Raw genomic sequence first — 21,249 nt, forward strand, 5'->3', positions numbered from 1 at the left:
CCTCCCCGTGTCCTCAAGTCCATTCTCTACGTCTGCGTCCTTATTCTTGTCCTGCCCCTAGGTTCTTCAGAAGCATTTTTTTTTATTCCATATATATGTGTTAGCATACGGTATTTGTTTTTCTCTCTCTGACTTACTTCACTCTGTATGACACACTCTAGGTCTGTCCACCTCACTACAAATAACTCAATTTCGTTTCTTCACTTACCTCTTAATCCCATCCATGAATCACCACTTTGCACATACCCTTTGGGTGATCTCTTCCATACTCAAATGGCTTCAACTTCCCTCCACTGGATCTCATTTCCTAATTTCCACTGCAGACCTGGCTCCTGAGCTGCAGAGTCATGTAGCAAGGGGTTGGGGGTCATATGCACCTGTAATGCCTTATAGCCATTTCAAAGTCAAATAAGCAAAACCAAACTCATAACCATTCCAAGGCTCCCTAGCCCAACAACAAGAAAACTCCATCTACATGATTTTATCACAGTTTATGGTATCACCACCTATTTAGATACTCAAGCTAAATACCCTGTTGTTATCCTCTTCTCACGTCTCACCTCCAGCCACTGAACAAAATCAGACAGTTTTAGCCACAAGATATTTATCGAATACTTCTCTTCTCCAGCCTTTGAGCATTACCTTAGCTCATACAATCACCATTTCCTTCTAGATGTCTACAACCACCTTCACATAATCAACAGCAACCAACCTAAAATATAAATTGGTTACCACCATTCCCTTGTTTATAACTTTTCAGTCTGGAGGATGAAATCCAAGTTTCTTAACATTGCATGCAAAGCCCAGGCTTCTGTTTGTTTCTACAGCCCCACCTTTCACCACTTCCTTCTGTGAACCCTACTCTAAGGGAACCACAAAGTGCTTGTGGCTCTGGTACACAGCACTCATTTCCTGGCTCTGTGCCCTGTCCTTTAAGTGTAATACTCCCACTCCTGGATACCTTTCATCATGCCAAATCCACCCAATAATCCTCAACAACCTAGCTCTCCCTGCTTTCCCCGAGATGAACGGAGATGTCCCCTTTACCATGAACTCTCTTATAATACTCTATGCAAAGCCCTGCTGAAGTGCAACAGTGTTTTATCATCTTCCGTGTAACCACTGCGTCTCCCCTTCTGTGGATTTCAAGAGAAAAAGGACCATGCTGTACAGAGCACATAATGGATTCTCACTAAAAGTACATATAAGGAGGAAAGAAAAATGACATTCATTCATTCAACCATTTTCTGTTTAGTGCTAAACAGTGCCCAGAACTGCTCTAAAGGCACAAGGTACCTCAAGGATCAAAACAGATCAATATCCCTGCTCTCATGATGCAAAATATATCCACTATTTTAAATAGTGATAAGCAATATGGAGCTATGGAAAAAAATAAAGCCTATCAGGAGCATATTACCTATTGAGGTAGGGGAAAGTGATTACTGAGAAGCTGAATTTTGCTCAAAGACATGAAGGGAGAGAGCTGGGTGTGTAGATATCTGGGGAAAGAATATTTCAAAGGGTAGAGCAGGCATGGACACCCTGAGAAGGAAACATGTCTCATGGTTTTTTTTTTTGCTGTACGCGAGCCTCTCACTGTTGTGGCCTCTCCCGTTGCGGAGCACAGGCTCCGGACGCGCAGGCTCAGCGGCCATGGCTCACGGGCCCAGCCGCTCCGTGGCATGTGGGATCCTCCCGGACCGGGGCACGAACCCGTGTCTCCTGCATCGGCAGGCGGACTCTCAACCACTGCGCCACCAGGGAAGCCCATGCCTCATGTTTTTGAAGCACAGCCAGGAGGGCAGTGTGGCTGGAGGAGGGTGAAGGAAGTACAAGATGAGGTCGGAGGAATAACGGGGTGCGGGCGTGAGCAGAGTGTGATGGGGCACATGGTCACTGTACGGACTAGCTTTTGCTTTGTGTGAGATGGGAGCCATGGAGGATTTTGAGCAGAGGGGTACGTAATCTGCCTTAGGTTTAGCAGTCTCATTCTGGCTGCTGGGCTGCTGGGTTAGGAACATTGTGAAGAGTAAGAATCCAGTCAGGAGGCTATTGCAAAAATCTTAGAGGGAGAAAGATGATGATGTCCTGTACCAGATTAGTGACAGCAAGGGTGCTGAGATGTTGTCAAATTCCACATATATTTCGATGGTACAATCTACAAAAGTTAATGACTGACAGTATGTGTGGGTGTGAGAGAAAGAGGTCAAATTCTTGACTTGAGCAGCTAGAAGGTTGCAGTTGCCATGTACTGAGACGGAGAAACTATGAGAAAGCCCATCTTGGGGACAGGAGAGTGCACTGTGCTGGAGAAGCTCACTAAGGCAAATGAAGACATTGCTTAGGAATTTGGATATAGACCTTTTCTCATAGTTCTCCAAACTTTGTTGATCTGCCTACTGATTGCTGCTACCAGCAAAACTTGTATCCTGTTTGGAGTTCTAAGTTGAGTTTGCTGCAGAAAGAAAAAGCAATTCTTAAAGCCTGAAATCAAATGAAAAGAAAAATAAATGAACCATCTTAGAAAGCTTTAGATCCTTTAGCAAAACTGGCCCCATAGGTATCCAAATGGAAAATGGGCAGATTTTTACTCAATTATTCCCTGTCTACACAGCTCATTGGCCTTCATTCCTCTCAGAAGCCCTCATCTCTAACAGGGGCTCTCCACAGGGTCTCTCAGGCCCCTGGAGATGCTTCAGAATTTCTTTGGTAGGGGAATGTTCAGTTGTCACAAAGGTGACTGATACTGGCATCTTGGGCTGTTCTTCAATGTTTGGGACATCCCACACAGAAGAGATTTAGGTTCCACCCATACAATTTTCTGACACACTAGACATTCATATAGGTGAAAATCTGTTTATAAATATCTGAACATGTTACCTAATTTCATTTTATATATAAACGCAAATAATGTTTGTATGGTTTTACTAGATAATTTTTTAGTTACTGTATAGCTACGGTGTAAACTGAGAAAGAGTGATTGTATTCAGAATCTAACTTCATTTTATATATAAGCCCCAAAGATGTATGTATGATTTTTTTTTTTTTTTTGCGGTACGCGGGCCTCTCACTGTTGTGGCCTCTCCCGTTGCGGAGCACAGGCTCCGGACGCGCAGGCTCAGCGGCCATGGCTCACGGGCCCAGCCGCTCCGCGGCATGCGGGATCCTCCTGGACCGGGGCATGAACCCGTGTCCCCTGCATTGGCAGGCGGACTCCCAACCACTCCGCCACCAGGGAAGCCCCTGTATGATTTTAATGTATCTTGAATTTTCTAGCAATAAAATTGTATACATTCATATTTACATATGCATACATATATAAGCATACATATATATACACACATACATATATACATATACACTAATTTTGTCCTCATTTTAAAATGTCAGATAAAAACGATAGCTATTGATAATATTTAGGCTTCACTTCATGGTTTCTTAAATCCAAATTTATGCATTTTAAATGGGTTCAAAAATCTGCTACTTTTTGTCTTTTAATGTCATGGTACCTGAACATTTACATGTTGAAATACATATTATTTCATTATATTTGCACTTATTTTTATTCTATATTACGAGGACAATGTATTGATTTTTAATGAAATGTTATACGTACTCACATTATACATTTAATCTCAGACAGTAAACAAATATTGAAGTTATTAGTCATAAAAATGGAGCATTGGATGAAATACAGTTTATATCCTATAAAACATTTGTCACCAAACAATCAGGCTCTTCTCACAACTAAGGTCTAGGTTTTGGCACTTCAAGAAAACAGTAGCAGTGATAACCGCTGCTTCAAATTTAGTGATTTCAAGCAATCTGGAGAGTTAAAGCGGGTAATTAGTGGTCAAGGAGAAGCTCTTTTATTTTCTGCAACGGGCACTATTTAAAAGCAGTCACCAGCTGCTGAACATACTTTTGCAGCAATGTGTGAAGTGCTAGAGAATTGCAGGATTATCTATAAAATCCAACATTAATACCCTAAGTTCTTTCCTCAGTAACCATAGGCTCTATAGCTATAGCTCAGATATAAGAGCCCACAGACAGGGTTTGTGCTAATTTGATGTGAACAGGAGCAAATTAATCTTTTCTCTGAATCAATACATTTTTGCCAAAAGCATCCTATTACAGGATTTAAGAGAATAAAATATCTGAAAGGAAATATTTTGACAAGCAAATTCCTTAAATTCCAAATTCTCAACAAATTATGAATATAATGTACTTTCCCCTGCCTGCCTTTTGGTTCAGTTACTTAACCTCTCTTAAACTGTTTCTATATCTTTAAGTGGTGGTAATTACCCCTTTCTCACAACTTTCCTTTGAGATTTAAATGAGACAACAAATGGAACTCACATACTATTGAACCTATCGTTTTATTATTACTGTGAAACACCTTAAAGTTTTATCAAAAGCCATTTAATAGTTAAGATTTGGAGGGCACATTGGAACTTAGCATCTTAGTATCACATCTGAGGATCTGATGAGATAATATGCGTGTAAAACTGCAATGGAGAGTAATATGTAGTAAATATCAGTACATGTAGATAGTATTGCCATTATTATTACTGTGCTAACACTACAAAGAAAGACAGAGCGTTGTACAAAGGCATTTTTATGAATAAAATAAAGCTGGCATATTAGAACTCAGCACTCCCTGCTCATATCTTGGCATTTCTTAAAAAAAAAAAAAAAAAAGTGACTGTCCTGCCTCCTAAAAATAGGATATATGTTGACCTTGGAATAAAATAAATGACTTAATTACCCTTAATTCATAAATCACATTACTTATATATTAGCCTATGAAAATGTATAACTTCCTAATTAATTATCCCTATTCAATGTTTTGTAAAATGTCCTAACTAGAGATATGTTATTACTTATATAAGAGAAAAATTAAAGTGGTCAGCTGCATGTCATCTAGTTGGCTATGACTATATTTGTACCACATTATATAAATGTTCACATAAGTATTTCTCTTATCTGACATTAAGGAAGAATGTAGTTTGGGGTAGGGATGTTTGAGGAATTCCCCTTCAATTTTCTAAATTATGAAAAGCTAACCATTTTGAGAAATATTAACACCAACTTTGCTTTAGTAAGCCCAGTATTCTTAGAAACATTGAACTTTTACCTGAGGAAGGAAAAAGAAAATGTAATAGTCAAATCCTTAGAGGTTGCAGAGGCAAACAGAGATGTGTAAGCAGCTCCACAAAGCTGTGATGTTAGAGTCCTTCTGTTCTCTTGTTAGGTTTTACTTATTTTTACTCATGAAGTATTTCCAACATTTAAGATTTAAAGATGACAGTGTAACAGACATGCATGGATTTACCACTGATATTTAATAATGTTAACATATTACAATATTTCTTTCAGAAATATTTTTGAAGAGATAAAATTTTCTTTTTATACTGCCTTTTTTATAAAATTGTTTCTTAACTTTAACTTCCTGCTGGCTTTAAACTGGCTCGCCTCAAATTATTGGGTAAAAGGGCCTGAAGGTGTGTCCAGCTCTGTTTTGAAAGTACGTACGTTAAAAAAATATACTCAGAGGGCAGAAATCTGGCCTTTGTCGAGTTCTGAATGTTAAAACCCCATTTTAAAAAACATTTTAAATAGAAAAACATGATATAGCTAAAAGATAAAACCTGGTTAACTAACACTAATTGACTAGTATTAAACCTTTTGAGGAACAATCAGAAGATTGGATCATTAACCATTCTTACAGAGTTCTCATTTACATTCCTGAAGGTTCATGATTGTTTTTAGCTTTAATGATGCTTATTATAATATTAGACAATAATATTAGAGATTTCTAATTCTTCTAAAATCGTTCAGGCCTTTAGAATCATCCAGCTGGGGTTTGCTATGACCTAACACACATTTATTAATAAACTAAAATAAATAATAAAAAGACTTTCGGGGAGTTCCCTGATGGCCTACTGGTTAGGATTATGGGCTTTCACTGCTGTGGCCAAGGTTCAATCCCTGATTGGGGAACTGAGATCCTGCAAGCCGCACAGTGCTGCCAAATAAAAACAAAAAGACTTTTTATAAAGTATGCGTTGAACAATAAAATTATAGGTGGTCGCCATTTTCTGGAAAAAAGGAAATGATAAAATAATTTCTTTGTTTTTTGCTTTTAATTTAGTTAGTGGGGTATTACTGTACCATTTAAAGAACTATCAATGTATACTTTGGAATAGTTTAAGTATTTCAGGCTTTCAAATGATAATATATATTTTAAAAAATTTGCACTTAATACTGTTTCCAAAATTTTTTATGAACAATTTAAATCTAAAGTATACAAATGAAATTGCTTACAACTGCTTACTTATTTGTTTTGTATTGTATAATCTCATGTTTGTTAATTTTTAGGTGTGCATCTCACTTTTCACTTTCTTTGACAATTTTTTTTCTTATTAACTCAGAGTTTAGTGTCTAATCTGTGTTATAAGACACAAGTCTCAAATGAATTTTTGCATAAAACTGAACAAATATTCTAATACCTCCAACAAAATTTAAATCTGCTATTTGCTTTAAATTTAATTTAAAATTATCATGAACTAGATTTAGTCTTGTGGTAACTATTTTCCAGAGAGACATTTTAAAATTAGCATATATTTCTGGTAGGTTAAGAATTTATACAAAATAGAAGACACATTTTTAAGATAAAAATTGGTGTCTCACAAGTGACTGAAGAATACTATGAATTAGGGAAGCAATGAGACTCAAAAAAAATGGCTAAGAAAAGTTGATCTTACTATGCTACTATTAATTTTTCATAAAAATGTCCTATAAATAAATGACTTCCATAAATGCTTGTATATTTTTATACTAGTATTAAAGAAAACACACTTATGAATAAGTATCTTGATTGTATATGGGAGAAAAAATGTTTTAATACTCAGTCTGATTATCTGCCAAAATTCAATTATAAATAATAATTTTGATTTCTCAGCATAAGTCAAATCTCTTCATAATATTATACCATCTATTAAACTGATCTTTCCACTTGAGATAAAAATAAAAACTCATTACAGGATAAATAATAATTATAAGCTAATGAAAGAAAAGTTGGTTTATTTGGAATACTAATTGAAATAATGAATTGATTATCAAACCTTGTATGGATGGGAAAATTTTACAAAAGCATAATCATTTAACACTCACCAGTACAAGCACAGAAGTTTTTTTAAAAAATTAGCAGCTACAAGATTAGGGAGCTCAGAAAAGAGCTCTTATATAAATTTAACATATGTTTAGAGAAAAATTACAAATCAATGGGTAGGGGGACACATTTAGATTAGATGCTATTAATTTGGAAAAAATTAGTGTATGTATCCAATGCATAATAAACATCAAAATAAGTAATGGGTAGATCAAAGAGTTAAAATATTTAGAAATTAAATACTAAAAAGAAAGAAAGAAAATAGACCATTTATCAAGCTTCTGGATGATAGATAACTTTTTAGGCTTAGTAGTAAAATATTTATAAAAGATATATAAATATAAATATATTCACATATCATATATATGTATGTGTTTATGTGTTCTTTCTTTCCAAAAATAAAAAGAATGATATATTTGGTCAAACACAAATTTTTAAAAATTAAAAAAATGCACACACATAAACCAATTAAGTTTAAAAAAATTATCACTGATATAAAAGAAAGTAATAAAAGATAGGAAAGAATATGTCAGAAAAGGAATTAATATTTTCAAATAGAAAATAGAGAGCTCATATGGTTTGATAATAAAAAATATCCCCAACCTGACCTAAACAAGTGGGCAAAGGATATGAACAGATAATTCAAAAAGGGGCATTTCAAACTCACAAATACATGAATTCGTACTCAATCTAAAAGCAAACAAGACAATTCAAAATATAAGAACAAAATATTTTTAAAGTATTAAATATGCATTTAAAAATACTTGAACTGCTAATAAGAAATGATCATACAGAAATAGGTTCTCAGATTTTTCTGGTGGAATTATAAATTGTTTCAGTCTTTTTAGAAAGCAAATTGGCACTATGTACCAAATACTGAAAACACTGATATCCTTTAACCTAGTAATTCTGTCTTCAGGAATATATGCTTTTAAGGGTCCAAAATATGGAAAAATACATATTCAAGATGAATATCAATACACTATTTATAATATATAGATATTTTTAAAAAAAACCCGAACACCAACAAAGCCAGCTTTGGTAACTAACAGCAGAAGGATATTTAAGCAAATATTACTTAGTTAGTAAATGTTACGAAAAGTATTTAGTAACGTAAGAAAGGTTTGACGTGTTAAATGGAAAAACAAAGCATATCAAATTATCCCCATACTACGATTCTATTTTTTTTAAAGCTACTTAAATAGGGGAGACACCGAGGAGACACTAATATGTTAACAGTGAGTATATTGGAGTGGCAGGATTCTGGTGAATTCTTTCCCTCTCTTTTCCAAATTTCTATCATATGTTATATGACCTCTATGAACAAAACAAACATTTAAAAATCAAAATAGGGCTTCCCTGGTGGCGCAGCGGTTGAGGGTCCGCCTGCCGATGCAGGGGACACGGGTTCGTGCCCCGGTCCGGGAAGATCCCACATGCCGCGGAGCGGCTGGGCCCGTGAGCCATGGCCGCTGAGCCTGCGCGTCCGGAGCCTGTGCTCCGCAACGGGAGAGGCCACAACAGTGAGAGGCCCGCGTACCGCAAAAAAATAAAATAAAATAAAAAATCAAAATCAAAATAATTATTAAAATTATGAATCAATCTAAGCAAATATACCTGTGCAGGGTACATAAATATACTTTGGTCACAACAAAATTTTAAACATATTTGATTATTGAAAACATATTCATAGGAAAATATATGATAATTCTTTTGTTCACCTGGAAGCACTGTGTGAAATTTTTTTCATAAATTCCTAGCATCTTCCTTTTTCATATTTATAAATTTTAAAAGATTATTTATAAAAATAAAGCCTTGGAATATAAAATATTAATACACTGAATAACATCTCCTTGTGGATTTCTAGTATTAGAGAGGCTTCATGGGCAAAAATATAATTTTATGGTCCAACAACAATGACAAAAAAATCACAATTAAGAAAGTGCAAAACTTTAAAGTCATATGCTTATAAAAGCCCTGAAACTATCTGTATTCAAAACGAGTCATAAAATACGACTTAAGCTGACATAAATTTTATGGAACCTGGATCTCACGAGCAAGTAGATTCTCCACTACAAGGTAGTCATGTAAACTCATTCCAGGGTTCTTTGGCTCCTTCCCCTTCAGCTATTTAAAAGGTAGTTCATTTTCAAACCCCAACCTTTTAGCTATTATTTCAAAAGAGAACCAGCATGTATGCATCCTCTTAGCTGTTTATCTATATTTGTAAAAACTGTGGGAGCTGTTAGTGCATTCAGTAAATTCCTTACAGCTGGGTGCTTTTTCTTTCAATACATCGTTCATTTAATGTTCATTGAGTTCATTTAATGTTAGATTGAGGGATTACAGTAACAAACGTATGTTTTTATGTATTACCTCAACTCATTCAGAAAATCCCTAACATATAATGCTGCAGTAGCCCTCATTTAGCACTCATTCTTAGAGCCAGGCCGACTGGTAATTGTTTCACAGCTTTCCAGAGGGATATAAAGTATACCTAAGAACAAAGTGTCAAGTAGAATGACTTAAACAGCGCTCCTGAATTCCTACTGGCCTTTATTTAGTTTGAAACTGAGCAGTACCTCTGAGTAAATTGGAAAGGCAACAGAAAGGGGGAAAGGCCTCATCTTCCCATTGTTCTTCAATGGGTAAAAAATAAAAATCTACGGAGCAATTGATGCAGTGATCTGAAGCAGCCTTACTAAAACACCACTGTAAAGCAATTATACTTCAATAAAGATGTTTAAAAAAAAAATCAAAGGGATAATTGTAAATGAATTTGCCTTCTACACGGAAAACAAAGAAAGCTTTAACTCAAACATCTGTAGACGTCACTTTTAAGACAGCCGGGCCATCCAAACTATTTCAAAAATTTCTTCCAATTGCTAAGAACATAACATGTTCCAATTGCTAAGAACATAACATGTTCCAATTGCTAAGAACATAACATGTTATTTCAGGCAATGCTTTACTTACTATACATATAAACTAGTATGTGAATTTGGTGTAGTGAATCTGTACATTATATTTATTCTCATTTATAGGCTTCAGAATATACTACTTCAAGCTTCATTCACATGATTAATTTAAAAATTTTTCCTGATAATTCAAATTTCATTTATCTTGGTGCTAAGCATCCTGGAGGGAATTGCAAAATTATTCTTGAAAGAAAATTAGGCCTGGTTTAGACAAGATTATCAAAAATAAATTTGGCACAAAATGGAAACCACACATGGTGGAGTGTACATGTGCATTTACATACATATAATTTTCTAAAGTGAGCTTTAAAAAAAAAAAACTTCAAACTTCAACAGACCCCTATCCTATAAGAGTCAAATCCAAAGTTTTCTGGCTGGATTTACGTGCTGATTTGTCTATAGGAGATCATTCCCTGGCTGTCTGCATGGTTGACTTTCAACATCTAGGTCTCTGCTCAAATGTTTGCTAACTCTTGATTACTTGCATGAAAGTAAAATGGGATTCATAAAGTCCTGATTTTAGCTCTTAGCTTCTACGTCACCAGATTTACAAAAAGGGAAATGACCAGTTTAATGTAATCCTAAAGTGATAAGCAATGGCAGAGGGGAAAAATCCCAAAGGATTACAAGGATTCAGAGCCTACCTAATTGAGAAGTGATTATAGTCCATGTTGGCAAACTAGAAATAATACTTTGTATCATTTTCATATGAGCTTCTTCCTGTACACACATCTCCATTTTTAAATGGTAAATTAGAATTTTGAAGTTTAAGATCCATATTTATACGTAGCCTCCTTAAATTCTGAAATGTAATGTAAGAATATACATTGTTTATATATAAAAATCTTCATTTTAGTTATGTAATATAATTACTCTTCTAAAATGAAACAGCAAATATTCTTTTTCTCCACCTCTGCATTAAGAAAGTTATACAGAGACTTCACTTCAATATTGTAAATAGTATCGTTCAGTGATAGCCAGATGCACGTGTTTGTTTCCTTCCCTCCCGAAGTTTGTCTCACCTTGCACTTCGGACACTTCTGGGCGTTCCTCTGCCCATGCTCAATTTCGCTGGCCCAGTGACGCAATAATTTGTCTCCTTTTTTGTACTCCTTGCAGTTAACACCTTCATGCCAAGGAGAGTGGCACTTAAAACACCAGACGAATTGGCAAGTGGGGCACTGGATCTGCATAAGGAAAAGTAATATTAAGTACTAGTAGGTATATTAAATTGTTTAAAAAGATAAGAATGGTGATGCTTAGGGAAATTAGCTAAAAGGCTATAATTGGTCCAAATTTAAAATACCTCCCCCTATACAAAACTGAAACTAGAATAAGATATGACTGTTCTGTTATTAAAGGAGGAAAGAATTGCTTTGGCATGGGTGATTTGACTGTTTGTAGACCACACTAGAATTAAACCCTTCGGATATTCTGGAAATCAATTTGGCCTTAAGAAAACCCCCTAGATTGAAGCACAGAGTAAAATCTGAAGGCTCACAATGCCCCAGATCCACACTCAGGCTTCTGCCCTTGAACTCGCCTGTCCCTTGAACCAATTTTCCAGGCATTTCCATCGCTCTTCTTACCAACAGCTTCATTCACTTTTATAAAATCAAAGCTCCACAGATGCTTCATCAAATGAAAAATGCACTGGCAAATAAACTACTATACCAGCATTTGCTGTGATAATGGATATCCATGGTTTGCTATTAATCTAAGGGAGGTTAATTATAAAAATAATATAAAGGATCTTATTAGAAATATATACATATGGTGGTCCTGTGGCCTGTACCTAGGAAACCATCAGAAGATGTCTTCGTAAGTTCACTATGTGGAGGTGTATGTGAAAAGTGCATGTATATGTTTTGAAAATATCTGTCTTCCACTTGACATGAAAGACACTTTATCTGACTTCCTGTATTTTGAATAACAGTGCGGCATCCCATTCTCTCACCATATTTCTGGTCCTCACTCTCTACAAACATATGAGCATAACTTGACTTTCCCAGTTCTGTCTGATTAAAGTGAGTTAATAAAATGTCTCACTATAAACAACTGACTATTCTCTGTGCTCCTGCAAATTACTTCACTGAGCATGACTGAATTTACTGACTACACTTTGAAGATTAGTTAGAATCTCTTTTGGTAAACTGTATACAATATCACTACTTTCTTTTTTGGAAAACCACTTTTTTGACAATGGTGGTTCCAATCTATAGATTAACTGAGTGGCAATTACAATCAGCTTTTATGTTTATACCTCAAAGCACGGCAGTATTCATCTATGTCAAGGATAGATAATGTTATTCCTAGGCAAATATGAGTAACAAAAATACTTTCTCTTTTACTTTATAGCAAAACAAAATAGTATTTTGTCATAAAATTCTAAAAATCTTCATGCTTATTTATTAAAATGCTGTTATATGGTAACGTTTATACGGCTGTATAACATGCATAATTTATCTTTATCAACAAAATAATGCCGTAAAGTCGATATGAACATCATAAGTTTACAGATGAGGAAACTAATGCTCACAGAGATTAAATAACTTGCCCAAAGAAACATAGCAAGTAAAGTTGTCTGACTTCAAGGCCAGCATCGTTTTCATTGTGCCAAAACAATTCCTCATACTAAACAGCATTCTTGCTTTGATGACTGAAAACCAAAGTGTAAAAGTCAAAGAAGGTCATGTGGTTAATCTATTCAGTAAATCAGAATTCTATATGATTATCAACATAAGGTGAATTTTGAAAATCCCTTTCAAGATTTTACTCCCATAAATTAGGAGACCCTGTTTTTTTTTTAAAGGATGATACTATTTAGTCATTTAAAATAGCCATTTTTGCCTTTTCTGATCATTAAAGTTAAAATAAGTTATTATTATTATTATTTTTTAATTCTTTATTTATTTTTGGCTGTGTTGGGTCTTCGTTTCTGTGCGAGGGCTTTCTCTAGTTGCGGCAAGCGGGGGCCCCTCTTCATCGCGGTGCGCGGGCCTCTCACTATCGTGGCCTCTCTTGTTGTGGAGCACAGGCTCCAGACGCGCAGGCTCAGTAGTTGTGGCTCACGGGCCTAGTTGCTCCGCGGCATGTGGGATCTTCCCAGACCAGGGCTCGAACCTGTGTCCGCTGCATCGGCAGGCGGACTCTCAACCACTGCGCCACCAGGGAAGCCCAAAATAAGTTATTTTTAAAGTAAGAAGAATGAGTCGAAATGGGTAAACTCCAGATAATAAAACAATGTAAAAAGATCACTTAAAACAATGAAGAATACACGTGAATATTACATGGGGGCCTACATGAATGTAATTTTTGAATGTAATGAATGAAACGAGGAAGTCGAAAAGACTCACTTTTCCTCCTGCTTCTGCCACTACGTCAGAAGGGCTGGAATATTTAATTCAGTTCTCTTCTATTAGACATTATACATAATTCTAAATTACTGAACTCTAGCACTGTTAAATTAAAAAAAAACAAACCTCTTTGGTTTTTAATCAGTCAGTCTTAGATTATACTTATGAAATGAATAGTAGAAGAATGACTGTAATGGGGGCTTTGAAACTGGGATTAACTCAAAGGATGTCAGACATTATAATGGTTCAAGGATCTCTGTGACCAAGTGCTGAACTATCGTATCTATGGATCTCTAATGAAGACAATTAGAAATGTAGGTTCTCCTAAGAATGATAAGGAATCTAATACTTGGTGTCCTTCCCAGGGACTCTGGCTCCCAACTTCACATAATAAACAACTAAGTTTCACTGCCGATCCTCACAGACAACACAGACTTGGTTGCAAACTATGAAAGGAGTTTTGCAGCAAGCTCTCAAGTGAAGATAAATAATTTAAATTCAGACTCGCCTGCTTACTGTCTCACTGAAAACATTAAAATAACTACTGCCTTGCTTTGGATTAAAATAATACAAGGACTAATCACCAATCCCAACCACCTTGTTATTCAAAGACTGTACCTGAATTGTTTAAATACTGACTTTCTGGTTTGAAGATGCCTTATTCATTCCAACCGTAACCATATTCAAAATTGTAGACATGAACACTGCATCTTCCTCCACATGAAATGCCATCTCACAGCCACAGCCCTCCCACACAGAGTGCCTGCCTCCTGAGTCATTATGTTCACACAGCGGTCACCACACTCTACGCTGGCTACTCAAAGTGTAGTTGGGGAAGCGGCAGCATCGGCAACACCTGGAAGTTTGTTGGAGACAAAGAATTCATGTCACGCCCCCGACCTACTGAACCAGAGCCTGCATTTTCGTCCCCATGTTAAAGTCTGAGAGCATTGCTCTGTATCACGTGACCCCACAGCACTGGCCACAACTGATTACACCAGGGATGAGTCCCCAGGCTAAAAGCAGGGATCTACTTGTGGGCAAGAAGCCTACGAGGTGGCTGGCAGGAGCTTTGGGCAGAGCATGTTCCTTGTTGAACAGAGATTAGCCAAGACAGATTTTCTCTCTTGAGGAATGAAAAAGGGATACACGTGCACTCTACCTTGGCTGCAGAGGCAAAGACAGAGAAAAGCTAAGTGAACACAGTGCAGATCACTGGAGAAGGGAACAGCAGTCATTTTCACTTCTAGTAACACAACAGAGGGGCTCTCATGTCCTCAGAGCTAGTGTCTGGTTCTCCACGAGGCCCACCTGGGTGGCAGCTGGGACTGCTTTCTTGCCCTTCCTACTACTTCCCGTGCAACCTCATAGTAAAACGCATTAAGTGAGGGGGCTTGAAAGACAGCAAAGCTCTGCTTTTTGTAATTGGAGAAGGTCCAATGAACACAATCTGTCTATTGAAATCTTAACCAGATGAAATGCTACTTGCTCCAAGATGTCTTCCCTATTTCTCCCAACCAGATTCAGTATCTTGCAGAACTTACATTACACGTAGCTATCTAATCTCCCTAACAGCCTACAGGTTCACTGAGGGCAAAGGCTGCTTCTCATTCACTCTGTTTCCTGAGTTAAGTAACACAGAACTTGTGGCACACGGTAGGCACTCAGTAAGTTCTTTGTAAAATGAATTACTTTGCACAGAGCAAGTACTGCATATTGGCTAACATTACATAAATTCCAAGAAAACCCAACATGTCTAATTTATGACCAGTGGCTGAGATGGTATCATTGCTTCTTAGATTACCAAATGATGTTTACTAAATATTTTACCCACATAACATTTTACTGAACATCATGATTAATGTGCAAACTCTTCTACAAGAGGCAAGGCTACAAGTGTTTCAGAAATAAAGTTATCAGAGTTAGGAATCTTGACTAACTTGTTCTATAATCCATGAACAATAAAAGAACCTCATATTACATTTTTTTTACTTCTGAATTCCCTTAGTTTTTCTAGAATTCTGGGCTACAGTGACACTCAGATGACAAATTAAACCAACCCACTTGCCCGAAGCAAATGGTATTTTCTCTTGACAGTTCATCATGCCAATAAAGAAATAACCCACATAACAAAAACAGACTTCAAAACCAAAGAGCACCCCAAATAAGTCTTTTCTTGCCTAAATACTATACACTCCTATATTCATAATTATTTTAAATAAATCACAAAATCATTACTTATCAAACTCAAAATATTAGACAACATACTCGACAAAATCGAGTATGAATTAACTCGATTTTCCAAGAAGAATCTGCCTTATTAGAAATTCAGATTAAGACAAATACTCAAGAATGAAACATTCATCAAATCATTTGACCATTCAACAGATACTTATTGAGCACCTTCAAGTAACAGATACTGAGTGTACTGATTTTAGGCACATCGAAAAGAATGAAAATACTGTCCTCAAAAAAATTACTGAAGGCAGACAGATATAATAAACCGCAAGAGCTATAAAACCATGTAACAACTGCTAGAGTAGACGCTTGGACAAGAGGATGCCATGAGAAATGTGCCTCAGGGAAGGCTAAAGAGTAGAAGTCAGAGAAAATACGGCCTTGGAAGATAAGTGGGATGTCACTGGGACAAGTGACAGGATAACACTTCAGGCAGAGTCCAGCCTGAGCCACCATCGAGGCCTGAGAGCACACGGTGCACTGGGGAAATAGTAAGTGCTCCAGTGGGGCCCGAACAGAGGTGTCACTTCAGCTGCGTCAACCCTGAGCCTTGTAGACGTGCCCAAAAACAGGGTCCAACTAGCCTTACATTAAGGTTCCTATACTCCTGATGTGTCTTTCAAAACACGCTGTGGTCCAGAAACTTCTTATACGAACCATATAGAACTTGTGGCTGTCTGACTAGTATGTCCTAAAGAAACTGATCAATATACATGTAAATAATCACGACATCTTGTAGTTATAAAAAGTTTTGTAACAACTTAAGGAGGTTTTCTTGAAGAGAAGAATATTGTGAGGAAGTGCTGGGTGTTACAGACAGGAGAAAAGAAGTCTCTTATGCGTGACTTCAAATATTTTCAAGGAAGCACGATCTGCTCCCTTTTAAGATCAAATCCTAGAGCAAGAGTGGCAGTGGCGGAAGGTTCTCCAAGTGGGAAAGATGACTTGACTTCTTGCCTTGATTTTATTCCCTAAGATTTTACCTCCTACTTGGGAACCTCTCCCTGAATGTAGTGCCAATAACACATGGGCTTCATGAGGCACTGCTCCCTAAACATAGTCCAAACGTGGTCAAGTGAGCCTTCCCTTAATTTCTCACAGCATAGCTTAAACTAAACTGGAAAATGAAAGGGAAACTTTCCTAAAGGTTGGGGACCAAATAAGGACAAGAATGCATAGTAACTCATGACAAGATAACCTAAATGGAGATAGTGTTTATTCATCTAAATAACTTTACCGACATCCCTCTTATGGTTTCCAGGCTCCTTTGACATGTGCAACACACTACTTATTGCACAATACATTCACTTCAATGCTAGCTTTTATTTTCAACGGAGAGGCATGCTTTTCTAGGGCAGTATATAGGAACTTGGGAATGGAGGTTTTGTTCTTTGAAAAGAGTCCTTCCTCTCTTCCTAATTTGAGAATCACTGTTCCATACTAACCCATCTTGCTTGTATTGCCAGGAATCATCTTTAAGCATTTATAGACTCTTCCTCTAAACCTAGAGAGCAAGGCCCAGAGGAATATCTGAGTCTATTTCTTCCACCTCTTCATAGATGAATATAAAGTGTACTGGAAGATTCTGCTCTGATTTGCATAACCAAATTCACTAGCCAGAGCAGGATGGCATCATCCGGTTTTCAAAAGGACACCCTATTCTGAACACAACACAAAAGGCTAACATCTCACAGAGATACCCACGGAAAGAAGCAAGAGGGCTAAGTACAGAGTGTACGTGAGAAAATGGGAGTATTCTCTGTAGCCAATAGGTGAAGCAGGAGAAAGAGATCTCAGCCTGAATGTAACAATGAATCTTTCAAAATGGAAGGGAATGATTCTATAAGTAGCAAGTTCCCTAACAATGGAAGTGTTCAGTGTCTGAATGGTCACCTGGTGTAGGCATATAGACTAATGCATGGGGTTCCCTTACAGTTCTGAGATGGCAGATATGGAAAAGTAGAAATACAGAGTAAACTAGGTGAGAAATGCACAGTCCTAACATCTTCCAGATCCCTTTATAATGGGCGCAAGGCTTGGCTTACTTTTACCCACTATTCAGCAGGTTGTCAAAGAGAAATGATTCTTCACTTGTCTCTTGTGCTGAAGATACAAGGGATGATGTGATGAAGTGAAAAAGACAAACAGTTCTCAATCCCATGGCTGGTCAATTTATGGTAGCCATGAGCCTCTATTATTACAATTATTGTAGTTTTTTCTCTTTTAAGGTCAGATGAAGGCTAAAATTTCAAATGAATTCCAATATTTGGCTTTTGTTGCTAGAAGTTCCAAGTACAAGTAAAGACTCTATAAAATATTACGGCTAACTTATGCATCAAGACAGGAAACAAAGAACAACTTTAGCAAAGCATCTCATTAGTAACTACAGGGAGAAACACATCCTAATAAAACTTAGTAGGCTTGCATCATAGCTGAGCGCTATACATTTGTTTAGTGGAAACATATATAACACACCCTTTGTTTAAGATGGCTTCTTTATTTTTTTTTTAATTTTTACTTTATATTGGAGTATAGTTGATTTACAATGTTGTGTTAGTTTCAGGTGTACAGCAAAGTGATTTAGTCATACATATGCATATATCTATTCTTTTTCAGATTCTTTTCCCACTTAGGTTATTACAGAATATTGAGTAGAGCTCCCTGTGCTATACGGTAGTAGTGTGTATATGTTAATCCCAACCTAATTTATCCCTCCCCCACAAAATGGCTTCTTTAAACTGGGCTAGAGGACTTTTATCTTTATCTCCCTCACAAATCTATGCTCGCAACAATCATTTAAGAAACTACACTTGTTTTCTATCGGCTCCTGACATCAATGATGCGTTACTGCCAAGAGAATTCAGTGTGTGTCGTAAGCTAAACTGATCTTGCCAGGCTGAGGCACAATCTGACTCCCAATGTGTAAACACTGTCAACCTGAAGTGATGGTGTCGAGGGAAAACAGAAGAGCAGAGCAGCATGCTAACTACACTTTCATGCGAAAGCTTTAAACACTTTTATAGATGGAAAAAATTCCTCAAATCATGTTTACAAGAAGGAAGCTTAGGCACATTTTATTCATTTATTTTTTATCTATTTCTATATAAATGAAAATTGCTCATTGGAAGTACAACTGAAGAGGTCCAGCTGGGATTTGAATAAACAAAGGACAGGCAGGCCCCCAGAAGCAGAAACAGTGGGAAACCATTGCCATCCCTAGGGCCAAAGAGACAAGGGAAGAAAGAATTTTCTGGAGCCTAGTGAGAATTAGAAACATGGTGGGGGGGGGACTACCTAGGGGGAAGCCACAGTCATGAGGGACATAGCTACTGCCAGAGCTTTGGCACTGGATTAGGAAGGGAGTAAGGAAGTAATGCATCAACTATTCTCCTTTCCATCCTCCCTGCCAATGCCAACCCTTGGTTGAACCCAAACAGAGACTGAGATGGTAAGGGAGTCGGGGAAGCAGTCCAAAGAGGTATCTTTCTGGAGTTCAGGACAGGTCATCGAGGTTTGAATAACTGACAAAGGAAGAGGTAAGCTGGGTATTACTAGAATTCCAGCCTTTCACTTAAGCATATTTTAAAGTACACCAATTAGGAACAACAAACCCACTGACTTGATTATACTCTTAAAGACCTTAGAAAAGTTCTTTTCCGCCTGAGGAAATAATGTATTTGTGCAGTTTTATAATATAAACTGTGATTTCAACCCAGAAAATTTATGATTACAAGAGAGAAAAAGTAATGCATAATATACAAGGTAAGAACATGGAGTTTCCTCAGGACATTTTATTGGCTTTTTTCACCTTATGATGAGTCAAAGCACTGTTTTGTGAATTATCAAGGTTCTGCTTAATAGTTGTGGGAGAAGAGTGGGGATTATTATTAGTTTTGCCTCAAGGAAACCATAAAGAGGATTTTCTCCATCTATTCTCATGAGGTAGTAGTAACATTGCCTGCCCTGGTCTTCATAAGATCTGCATCCCAAACCTATATGTTTAGACTCGACCCCTCTCCTGAGCTCTACATTCCAACAGCACATTGGTTATCAGAAACTGGATTTACCATGGGCAAAACAAATGTAATACTATCCAAACTGAATGCATTGTCTCTCCTCCCCAAACTTTCCCACCTCCCAAAACATATATTTCTAATTTCTGTGAATTCAGGGACCTCCTCCCCTCCTCAAATATTAATGCTTTCCATCAGATCACTCCTAGCGTTAGATCCATGCTTCTTGGATATCTCTTTGATGCCCCAAAGGGTCTTCAAAATTAACTTTATCCCACATTTCAAATGATTAGTTTTCTACTCCCCAAACCTGCTCCTCTTTCTCAAGACACAGTCTGTTTCACCCCCCTTTACTCTGACCATCCATCAGTCACCCCATCTTTTATTCCACCTCTATTCTTTTTGACTCCTCAGTCCCTTCGCTAATAACCCAGGGTTGTTCATTCTGCTGCCTTTGCCTGATAGTGATAATAAGCATAATAATTTCTAGCACGTGTTGAGCACTTAGGATATATCAGACATGGTGCTAAGTACTTTATATGTGTGAACTTGTTTGATCCTTATTACACTCTTACGACAGGTATTATTACTACCACCAGTAAAAGATGCAGAAACTGTACTCAGAGTTACAGAGCTAGCATACGGCAGGATGAGAATTTAAATTTGGTTTGAAGCCTGTGCTCTGACCCACCTTTTCTAGCATAGCAAATTCAACATTTCAAGGCTTAGTTTAATGTGTTTGCCCTTTACTGAAGCCTTCCCAATCTCTCCTGTCTTTTCTTCTCCTGTGCTCTCAGCATATTCCACCCACATTTATTATGCATTGGCCCATTTATTCGTTCCCTCAAGACATATATTTTGAGAGAATACTCTACCAAAGTGCTTGACACAGGTTATCAGCAGTAAGCAAGTCTGGACCTGGTCTCCTAGAGACCAGTGGGAGAGACTTTAAGCAAATAACCACACGAATACACCATAAAATCTTAGCTGATAATTGCCATGGAGAAAACCTTCAGGTGCTGGTGATGTGTCTGTCTCCAGGCATCACCTGAGGACCATTACAACCATAACTTCAACATTTTTAATTTCTCGATGCTAACTTGTTCTCTGTATTAACATTCATTTGGAGCTGCATTAATAAAGTGTAGGAACTGTTCAGGTTAGAAATTAGATTTCTAAATGGAAACAAATCAATCTTGTAGAAATGGAGTGGTAAAACTTTTTGGCTTCATGAGTTGCAGGGATGAGAAGGCAAATGTTATGAATGAAAAAGACTGGATTTGACCAAAGGCAAGGTTGTCTCAATGTAAATTTCTCAATTCGGGAATATGCTTGTACTATTTCACATAGTAAGAGTTTTATTGCATTCAGAACGTAACGAAAAGCTCTATTTACTAAATTTTTGCCAGAAGATGTTGAGTGAGGGATAAGTTTACCTAGAAGGTTAAACTGGCACCTAAAAGGTCTTGTTACTGCTTGTTGATATATTC

General features: G+C 37.0%; 1 protein-coding gene across 1 annotated transcript in view; it reads right to left on the minus strand.

The window, feature by feature from the left end:
• The window catches only part of RNF217 (ring finger protein 217), a 128,344-nt gene that overhangs the window by 21,986 nt on the left and 85,109 nt on the right, over positions 1-21,249 (minus strand). Inside the window, exon 3 of the mRNA XM_065889171.1 lies at positions 11,175-11,339. Within this exon, the coding sequence (XP_065745243.1) occupies positions 11,175-11,339 (165 nt within the window). The remainder of the gene's footprint in view (positions 1-11,174; positions 11,340-21,249) is intronic.

The sequence above is a fragment of the Phocoena phocoena genome, chromosome 12, assembly GCF_963924675.1.
Source record: "Phocoena phocoena chromosome 12, mPhoPho1.1, whole genome shotgun sequence".
NCBI lineage: Eukaryota > Metazoa > Chordata > Mammalia > Artiodactyla > Phocoenidae > Phocoena > Phocoena phocoena.